Source organism: Citrus clementina, unplaced genomic scaffold (assembly GCF_000493195.1).
Source record: "Citrus clementina cultivar Clemenules unplaced genomic scaffold, Citrus_clementina_v1.0 scaffold_9, whole genome shotgun sequence".
Classification (NCBI taxonomy): Eukaryota; Viridiplantae; Streptophyta; class Magnoliopsida; order Sapindales; family Rutaceae; genus Citrus; species Citrus x clementina.
This window is the reverse complement of record NW_006261964.1, coordinates 8,235,394-8,246,858: the sequence shown is the minus strand read 5'-3', so window position 1 is coordinate 8,246,858 and position 11,465 is coordinate 8,235,394. Positions and strand designations below refer to the sequence as shown.

Here is an 11,465-nt window from a genome sequence, read left to right as displayed (position 1 = left end):
ATGTCTGCTATATCCTGAATCTTTAAATACTGCAGCCTTCCTTATAACATTTCCATCGGATTCAATATACAGTTCTGCTCTTTTTGTTTGGTGGGTAAAGAATCAAGTGACTTTTAAGTATCTGAAAACAATAAAATAATAGGGGAATACTCTATGAGAACAATTGATAGTTCATTAATTCTACAAAAGAAAAGTGATTAAACGTTGCCTCTTAGCCTTCTTGTTACTTATTAAATCACTTCTTAAAATGATACTTAGTAATTGTAGACATTTATACGTTTTATTTGACAGAAAAACATCTAAGTGATTTATTAATTAATTAACTATTATTTATGTCTTTGAAAATTCTTTACCTTAGTTTAACATATTTTCTTTATTCCTCCACGAACGTTTAATTGATTTACGCGAGCATCACAATGGTTCCAATGGGACAATCTTATTATGCAGCTCCCATCTGACAACTTCAAAGTTTTTACAGTTGTTTAGTTTGTACAAAACACATTTACACACTCAGACTTAAGTCCACCGACGCGTCAAGTTCAAAGTTACATCTCTTCCCATATCCTTGAAAGGTTCAGTATTTTAACTCCGGCTTTGAAATCAGGGTCCAATTATTGGAAATATGAGTCAATATAGTTTCATTGAAAGCTTAAATCAGTCAGTTAGAACAATGGTACCAATTAGTAAACACAATGGTGTTGAAAAATGACTTGAAAACAGTAACTTTATTATTTGAGGGTTGTATCTAAATGCTTCGTGTTTATGTGGAGGAGAATAGAGTTTTTATGCATCTATCTGTTAGCTTTTCGGTGAGCTGGACATTTTTTTAATTAATGTTTACTTACCCTTTTATTTGGTAAGAGAAATGTTAAATCAATCATGGGGTGACAGACCGCTAAGAAAAACGAAGGCAAAACGATGTAGTGTTTTCAATGAAAAAAAAAAGAAAAAAAAATTATTAACTCAATCCCTACGGTCAGGAGTAATAACCAGCTCAACTCGCCCGGCAAGGGACAAAATAAAACCCTTGAAAATTGGAACTCCAACATACATAGGCCAACAAATTTGTGCCATTCTGTATATTTACTAGTATGAATACGTTTCATAATTGTGCGACTTATCTTTCTGTCTCAGTTAATATGATAAAAAAAAATTAACTTGAGAAAAAGAAGATTTAACATTTTTTTATGGGCAAGGCAGCTGCTTCTAGAAAAAATACTGCCGCGCATAGTGAGATTTCACGAGTATCAAAGATGGGCCATGCACGTCCACGTGTTTCAAAATTTTACTAAAAGAATTAAATATAAAATGTAATGATGGAATAATGATCCACTGTTAATCTTATGATAGGCGACACCACGATAATACTGTGTAAGGTAGTCTAATTAATTTATGATTTAAATATTATTAGTAAAAAAAATTTGTCACGCATTCAAGTGTCCAAAAGCTCACTGAATCATATTCTTGTAATGATGATTTTTTTAAATTTTAAATATTAGTTGAAATGAGATATTAAAAAATAACCAATTAAACATCCTATATATAATGCAGGACTTATGATTTAATTATATTTCATTTCAGTTTTAGTAAATTTTATTTATATCTAAAACTAAAAATATTGAATAAAATAATTGACCGTTTTCATATTTCGAGATTAAAAATAGTTGACCTTGCAAATAAAAATTGAGTTACAATGTACATATATTATCAAATGATTGATGTTTCTAATTAACACATTAACCATGAACTAATAAAGTTAACTATAGATTAATACGTGGCGATCAACAATCGCATAGGATACATACTTTGTATTTTATTTTGTAAGCATAAAGGTGAGTTGTGATCATAAATGGGATCGTCAAGATAATCCTTTTGCAATTCATCTTGATAGGCGGGACCCAGGAAATTCGATCGGGCAAGGTTAGATTATGAATTTATGAATTTATTGTGTATGTTTCTGTGAACGTAACTGAAAAAAATATTGAAAAAAAATGGCAACATCAAGAAACTTGGTCTATTTTAATATTGAATTTGAAAGGTTCCAAATAAGAATAACTTAACTATAAATATTAATTTAGTTGTTTTAATAAAGATTGATTTAAGGACATACTTAAGAGAAAAAAAGATTTAAATTAAAAATACCATAAAATCTAAGGGATGTTGAATAATTCTTTGGGCTAGCCCGGTCTAGTCACCACACCGCATGCCACTGCATTTGGATCTGGCCTTATCAATACAGTACGGTCAATATGAATATAGCACCATCTAGATATTGTCCTTTGCCAACATCTTCGGACAACGTTTGGATTTCCTCATGTAATTTGAATTTGAATATGAATTAATGCATAAAATTAAAAATAAAATAAATTTATGAAAAAAGAAAGCTTGATTTATAAGCTGAAAGAATTAACAAATTAATTACCTTGAGCTAAGGATAGCCATATTTCAAAATGTGTCTAACACTAACATTTCGCCGGTTGAGAGTGTGATAGTTGGCTTGAGTCTTCCTAATCATATAGAGTTCTCCTTGGCATCCTCCTCATTTATAAGACTGCTCGCTGACGGATTTTTTAGAAGAGTTTTTAAATCATAAAGAAAAAAGAAAACAACCACTGCCCATTGCATAATGAAAAAATTTCATCCGTTGTTATCAACCAGTTCATAACATTCTGGTGTAAGGGAAAGAATTCATTCAACTGTTCAGTTGTTCTGGCATGCCCTCGACTCACTACCAAATGATGAGCTGTCATCTTCGATCTTTGTCAGCAATGTTTGAAGCAGTTTAATCTTTTTATAATAGCAGATGTATCTTTCAATAAGAACACTCGCTATATTCAATAAGCTCCCCTAATCGTTATACCTCGAGTAGCTCTAACAATGAGGTTCAATAGTACTAAATTGTTGTTTAAAATAAATTAAAACATGGTATCATGGGTGCGATGATTTGCACATTATTTTCGTAGTGCATTGTTTCGTGTGTCAAGGTATTCACGGCCAAAAACCCATCACCATCGCCGTCAATTCGCCGGAGTTTAGGCACACCTCCAGCTGGGTTCTACTCCTCACGTCACCAGCAACATTTTACAATCAACCTTCTCACCTCAAACGGCCGGATTGTTGACGATCGGCCACTTGGAAAGCTCACGGCTTTGGGAGCACGATCCGCCGCCATAGCCGCGCCTAGGAGGTCACCGCTGACACCATTGGACTCACCGAGGTTTGAACTATCAGACCTAGGCTTCCGGTCGTCGTTGACTGAAGTCCGGTCACCGTTGACCGGCAGGGGCAATTCGGTAAATTCATAAAATTTTAGGTTGAATTTGTAATTTATGGAATCAGTGGATAATTTGGTAATTTTAGGTTAGGGCAGTGAGGTAATTTGAGATTTCGAGGGTAATTCAATAATTTAAGTCGTTAAGGACATTTTGGTAATTTTACTTGCCGAGGGTAATTTCGTAATTTCTGACATTGTGGTAATTTCGTGATCTGAATTGAGGACAATTTAGTAATTGAAGATTTTGAGGATAATTTGGTAAAATAATGATGTTGGGGGCATTTTGGTAATTTTGGCATGTTGGGGCATTTTGGTAATTTTTGTGCATGCAGGAATAGTTTATTATTGATAGATATTCGTTTCGAGAATTATTATGTTAAAATTAGTTGTATTTCAAGTTTACGGAGAATGATTACGTCGTTTCATTGATTAGGAGGATCCGCGAACGAGAATCAACCCGAGGATGTTGTTGATACCGAGTCTGGACTTTGTCACTGTGAGTGGAATATACAAAACATATTTTCATAGTATATGCTAATTTTATGATACAGTGCAGTATGTTTTGATAAATAAGTATTTGATGCTTTGATTTAATGATTTTTTAGAAAATTGATTTTTATCTATGTGTTGATATTTATTGTTATTAAGAATGAGTTTGATTAATGATTTTATTATCGTTTTTGAGTAAATGCATGATATTAGAATTGAGTAGATTTGAGATATGTTGAATAAAAAGAAAATGAGATTTCAGATGTGATTATATGTTTATGTACATGTGTATAATTGTTGTTTGGAAAATCATTGGACAATACCCTTCCCCTCCAGATACAGAGATACAGATAATACGAGATGAATACAGAGATACAGATGAGATGAGATAGAGGCCTTTGGGGCTCGTCTGAACACACATAGAGGCCTTTGGGGCCCGTCTGAACACACATAGAGGCTTTGGGCCGTGTGTTTGGGCGCTTTTGCTTTTGGGGGCTTATGCATGCAGTATGATAATTACAGAGATACAGATGTTGAGACACATGAGATATGAGATGAGATTTCCCCATCTATTCGTTGTAGCTCCGGGGCATGATGGTTCCCTGATTGCCCGTCCGTCGAGGTCCGGATATGATAAGATCATTCTCTTGGGTACTTGTTTGATGATAATTTTTATTATTCAGTATTTGATATTATAAGTATTATGATTTCATTGATTTTATTCAGATTTATGTAATATATTTATTTCAGTGGATGATTTGAATTGAATATGTTTATATAAGCTCTTATGATATTTTGATGAAATTAATTTGAGAAAGATTAAATCACTTTAAATAAATTTATTTTTTAAAAAATTACTATTCACTCACTGAGCTCACTAAGTTTTATACTCACTCTGTTTTTATTATATTTTTCCCCCCACAGGAGATTTGCAGGTACATCAATCGACCCAGCAACGATAATTAGATTTGAAATTGTGGCCACGTGATGGTGCTAGGAGTCGTAGATTTAATATTTTGATATTTGGGATATTGTGAATTGTATTTATTTATTATATTTTGTAATTAAGGATAACCATTGTATTTTAATATTAGAATTATTTGGGTGATATTTGATATGTTGACTTGAGAAGTTGATTATGAAGGATGGATGAATATTGAATTATTTTGGGAGTATTGTTTTGTAAATTACAGGTTAGGGGATGTTTTATTTATAGGGGAGATTCTGTCGAATTTTTGATAGAATTCTTAGATATCATAATTATTATCGATTCGATTATACGAGTTTAGACATACTCGCCCTGGGGGTGCGGGACGGGTCGTTTCAACTAAAGAGTGAATTCTCCCTCTTTTATTAAATATTATATTACTTTTTATATGATGAAGTCAAATAATATTCAATAAGTAAATCACAAAATCATCCAAACACTTCCAACAATACCAATACAACAACCCAACAACTTCGTCTCCACATGATCACTTTCAAAATATATAAGTCAACAACGTCAGCCAGCTTCCTCCAATTGCAATTCATAAAATGCTGAACACAACTGATAAATATAAATTAAATGAGAAAAACTTTGATCCTCATGATCTAAGGTAACAGTGCTCTCTTGCAAATAATACCATCTGAATACTGTCCTCTGCCATTATCTCTCGATAAATTTCGGACGTCTTCCTGTAAATTTACATTTGAAAGTAATAACTCATAGCATAAAATAAAAAGGGTAATAAAGCAATAAAAAGAAAATAGGCTAGCTTGGTACATAAGGTGAGAGACAAATTAATTTAATTACCTTGAGCTCGCAAGAGCCATATATCAACACGTCTATAACACTAACATTCTTGTTGTTGACAGCGCCGTAGTTGCCTCCAGTGTCATATCTCACTTTAATTTTAAAGAATTCTTTTCGGTGGATAGCAGCAAGCACATGGAGAGGGGTGTTCCCATTGGCATCCCCCTCATCTATAAGGCTCCTTGCTAATGGATTTTTCAGAAGATTTTTTAAGTCTTGAAATTCCATCCTCTGTTATCAACCAGTTCATAACATTCTGGACTAAGGGAAAGAATTGTTTCAACTGTTCGGGCATGCCCTTGGCCCGCTGCCAAATGTAGAGCTGTCATCTTTCGATCTTTGTCAGCAATGTTTGAAGCAGTTTGATCAATTTCTAATAGCACACGTATCTGTTGATATTGATCATGATATGCAGCGTAATGAATTGGAGTCCACCCATAATAGTCCGTTTTTTGGATCAGACCCTCCTTTTTCTCAAGTAATTTTTGGAAGGCAGCCTTATCTGAGACGACATTAGATAAGTCAAATAATAATCAAAATTTTTAATAATTTAAATATACATAATTATATGTCCAAATCAGCCTGCAATATCACCAATCAGCAAATACAACGACAGCGAATAATGGCTTTAGAATAATAACTTTGTTAAATAAAGAAGCTGCAAACATTACCCAGTTTTCGTAACTGCAAACCAGAGATTTGCCTTGCACAATCATAAGTTGTTATCCCACCTGCAAACACCAACTCTTAGAAGATTAGTCAAGGCATGCATGAAGTGCTATCTCAAAGGTCAATTTTTGCTACTCTAAGGAAGAGTAAAAAGGTAAATAGATTAACCATGCTATGAGTATGCAGTCCAAGCACAACAATTTAGATTAGCAAAAGAAAATAAATTGGTGAAGAAAGATGAGAAAGGAGTACTGAGCATTATTTTAAACAAATGAACTATTTAATTCATCTATCGCATCCCTTATATGAAAACACACTATAAACTTTTTCTTAATTAATCATTTACCAATGAATTAAAATGGCATATTTACTTCAATATTACGGATAGAATCTATTAATAGAAAGATATTAATATTGAAATTCCCAAAGGGTGTAATTAAATTTACCAAAATAAAAGTGCATTGCTGCAGCATGCAAAGCCGTCTTTCCTTTGGGGCCTTCATAGGACACTGATGTGCAGTTTTCTAATAATTCAATCACCATCTCAGAATATCGTCCCTCGACAGCCATGTAGAGCGGTGTTTTACCGAAATTATTTGGAGAATATGAATAATCAGGGTCTTGTTTCATTAGAATTTTCACCACCTGGACGTTGCCATGACACACTGCCTCGTGCAGTGCTGTGTTCTTCTCATTATTCGCCATCCTGATCATCTTCCTGGCAGCTTCAACCCCCTCTCTGGCTCTTCATTTCCATGTTGAGCTGATTTTGCTTCTTTAATAAGAACGCTCACTATATCGGAATGGCCAAATTTTGCCGCAACTTGAAGTGGAGTATCGCCTTTGGCATTAACTTTTAGTAGAAGTGATGGGCATATCTCAAGAATTTCTTCTATGAACTTCGTTGACACGTTTTTCCTTTTTCGAGATGTGATGTTGATATGCAGGATTGTGTTCTTGGTCTGTGCTGTTAACAAGCTCTCAATTTCATCCCTTCTTATATCTTTTTTGAAGGGCTCAGCATTGCCCGCAGCTGCGGCCTTGAACAAATTTGGATGAATGGAAACAGGGTTCATGTTGATTAGTTAATATTTTAGGTAAATGAATTTCTCACATCTATTATAGCTATTCTTCTAAAAGTAACATCTATATATGTGTGTGTGTGTGTGTCTAGAAAAATGTGGAGCTTTTTGCACTTCTTATATTCTTCGATCTTTTTGACAAGCTAAGTATAGAAATCCTTTACCTCAATTTCTTCCTATATGCTCTTTTTTGGTTAAAAAAATTAATAGACATGTCGCACAATATTTTTAAAAACCCAGCGATCAAGAGTGGATCATTCATTTTATATGTCACATAAATAAAGATATAATTCAAAAATAAAGACAGAATTCAAATTCATAAAAGAAAAATAAATTAAATGAGGCTAATCCTAAAATATACAATCATTAACGGATATAAAAATGACATTAATTAATTATTAATGTTAGCAATGATTTCTTCTTTTGCTTTGTCCTTCGTATTTAAAAAGTCTTTGTGTCAATCCGGTATCAAAAACTATGTTAAGAATCGAAGTTACTCCTGAGTAATTAAAAAGCTATACCTTAACCATCCAAAAGATAAATAATATACTTTGGGATTTTTCTTAACCATCCAAAAGATAAATAATATACTTTGGGATTTTTCTTAACCATCCAAAAGATAAATAATATACTTTGGGATTTTTTGCCTCACTTTTATATATTATATATGACCTTTATTCGTGAGGTTTGCCAAAGCAGACTTTAATGTTTTTTTTTTTACTTTTCATTCGATCAGACAACTAATTTTAGTCCTCCACAAAGGCCACTGCATTTCATCATTTGATTCACCTAATTACTATGATCCAATAAATGAATAGGAAAATATTCAATGTGATTTCTGATAATTGCATATATTCCGCAAAAAGGAAAGTGAGTCAAGTTGCCTCTTAGGCTCTGTTTGATACATTATTTTAAGTAGAGTTTTTGTTAGCAGAGCTTTTAAAAAAAAATAATTGTTTAGTTTCCAATAAGAGGTTTTATTAAAAATTCAAAATATTATTTTAATAGACAAGTTTTTTTAAAATTATATTATGAAAAGAATAAAATAAGATTGTCAAATAAGTAGATGATATTTTAGATATTTTAACATCTAAAAAAAACTTTTCAACCTCTATTTTCAAAAATCTAAAATTTGAATTTTTGCTAATAGAGGCAAAATAGCTTATTTAAGCTTCAAAAGCTCTAGTAAAAAAAAAAATCAAGTAACAATAAAAATTATGATAAAAGCTTATGAAATTAAATAAGTACTTATAATCATAAGATAAGTCATACCAAATAGGCATTTAACTTTTCTTATTCCTAATTGAATCACTTCCAAAATTTTATATAGTATAAATTTTTTTTTTATTAATACAAATTAGTTGGATGGTCATTGTACTTGATGGGTTTATGTATCTTGTTGTTATTGTGGTAAAGCTGTTGGGACTATCAGACATTTACTTTTGGATTGCCCTTTGGTTAGGATAGTGGTGGTTTTATTTGATGATTGGTCTTTGTTACCTTCATTCTTTTTATCTCCCTATGCTTTGTTTATTCAATGATGGTACTGTGCTCGATGACATATTTGAGTGTTTCTCCCATGCTTCATACTATGACATGTCCAGAAGACTCGAAATATTTTTAGGTTTGATTCTATTGTCTTTCATGTGGGTGATGTTGTCTTTTAGTTAGTTTTTGACCTTAGGCTCGCCAACTCTACTTTTGGTTTTAGACAATTTAGTTGAGGGGTATTTTGGACACGTATATTTTTGTAGATTATTCTGTCTCCTCGTAGATTGATTCATTCATTTTCAAGTTGAGGCCGCCATTTGGGGTGTGAAGTTGAGTGCGCATGGTTGTTCTACAGCCAATCCTAGTATGTTTGCTACTGGTGGTATTCTACATGACCATTGAGAAGTGATGTTAGCTGCTTTTGGTTCTTTATTAGGACACCAGCCTGTTCTATTCATTGAGCCGATGGCTATTCTTAAGGGTTTGGATCTTGCTGCTCAGCTTTGTGTTTTTTGTTTTTGAGACGGAGTCTGATTGGGCCATCGTGGTCTTTTGGGCTATTTCTCATGGCTTAGTGCGATAAGATTTCCTTGGCCAAATTCATGCTTTATTGTTTAGTCCTTTTATCATTATCAGATATGTCTTTTAAGAGGCTACATTTACAGTTGATTTCATGGCCAACTGGGCCTGTACTCATCAAAGTTATCAATGATTTTTTTATTTATGAGGACCTTGCAATTGGTTTGTACAGCATCCTTCGTTTAAATGCTCATGAGAGATCCCATATGTTCAACGTTGATTTTTTGATTTTGCCTTATTGGCTCGATTTTTTTGGAACTTTTCGGTATATTGCTTTTTAATCTTGCTTCTATTAGGAGGATTTGGTTTCCCCTTCTTATATTTTCTTCATTATTTGAACTATATAATAGGTAGGGGTCCGGCTACCCTCCTATCTTTTTGATGATGTAAAAGGGTAAAAGTCCGTTCAGACCTTATATTTTGAGGGTAGTGTCCGGTAACGTCCTATATTTTTAAAAGTATCCCTGTCATTAAGCTATTGACATCTTTACCATTAATTTTTGTTCATTTTATCTGCTTTTACAATATTAGCCTGATACAAAAATGTTTCTTTTTAAGACATTAATAAAAGGAAAAAATTAAATTACCAATTTAACCCCAAAATTAAAACAGAACAAAATGAATATATATTAATTTAGGAAATACATCTACACTCATAAAGTTTGGAAAAATGGTCACAGACACCTCTAATTTTCATAAAGGGATACTAAGATCCCTTTTGACCATTGTACCATTTACCTCTATTATCCCCAAAAAAATTAACTTTAAACTTTTTAATAAATACAAATATTATATAAATGATATAATTTATGTAGTAGACTAATAATATTAAAATATTTTAATAAATTCAAATATGCAAATTATTATTATTATTTTTATTTATTATAGAGATTTTAAATAAATATTTGCATTAACTACAGTTTACAATTAAAAAATATCACATATTAATAATGTTAAAATTATTATTTTTCATAAATATTCAAAATAACTTAAATTTTAATATATTTATTTTAATATTATGATTTCAATTTATTATAAAATTTACTTTAATATAATAAAATACATCTAATAGATTGTAAAATATTGAAATATTTTTTAAATATTGAAATTATTTTAAAATGTATATATTATTACATTTATTTTGATTTTGTATTTCTATTTATTATAAAACATTAGAGTCAATTTTTCTTTTTGGGAAATAGAGATAAAGGACATTATGGTCAAAAGGGGTATCAGTTTCCTTTTCTAAAAACTTGGGGTATTGGTGAGCATTTTTTCAAATTTTGGGAGTTTACATGTCCTTTTTCCTGCTAATTTTTATGGGAGATCATATGAGTCCAAAAAAATTAATGTTGCAAAAAAAACTAAATTACAATTTTTTTTAGATATTAATAAAAAACTAATATATTAACTCCCCAGCAGAGTGTTTCATAAAAATTAATGTATATTCTTTTGTTTTTATTTCATTTTTGGGGTTAAATTGGTAATAATTTTTTTCTTTTTATTAATATTAGAAAAGGAAACATTATTGTTAGAGGGTAATGCTATAAAAGTAAGCTAAAAGGAATAAAAAATAATAGTAAAAGAATCAATAGTTTAACGGTAGAGATGTTTTTAGGTATTTTTAAAAAATATAGGAATTTAATGGATACTAACTTCAAAATATAAGGTTTAAATGAGTTTTTACCTGTTTTATAATAATTATGATAATAAAATTTATTGGAACCACTGTGGTGCTTGTGCAAGTTAATTAAAGGTTGTGAAGAAATAAAGAACGTATATGAAATATGGTAAAGAATCTCCATATATAATATTTGATTGTTGGACAGTTAAGACATAACTTGTCAATTAATTAATAAATGGCTTTGATGTTTTGACTTCAAACAAAATGCATTAGTATCCATCTTTCAACATGTGAATGACACCTCTCATACCATACTATCAGAGGGTGGGTGAATGTATGCTTAGTGCCTAAATTTTGTGTTAAGCATCTGTTATATTCTTATGTTTTTTAAAAAAAAAGTTCAAGACACCCTTATTATTAAACATGCATGCTACAATGGGCAACAAAAATAATTAACAAGGA

At 31.5% G+C, this 11,465-nt stretch overlaps 1 protein-coding gene across 1 annotated transcript; it reads right to left on the bottom strand.

Annotated features, from left to right (window-relative positions):
- Positions 1 to 5,356: 5,356 nt before the first annotated feature.
- LOC18031792 (serine/threonine-protein phosphatase 6 regulatory ankyrin repeat subunit A) lies at positions 5,357 to 7,303 on the bottom strand. The gene is given in 5 exon segments (XM_024185699.1): positions 5,357 to 5,440; positions 5,559 to 5,776; positions 5,779 to 6,060; positions 6,674 to 6,964; positions 6,967 to 7,303. Coding segments are annotated over 5 exon segments (1,212 nt in total).
- Between the last annotated feature and the right edge of the window lie 4,162 nt (positions 7,304 to 11,465).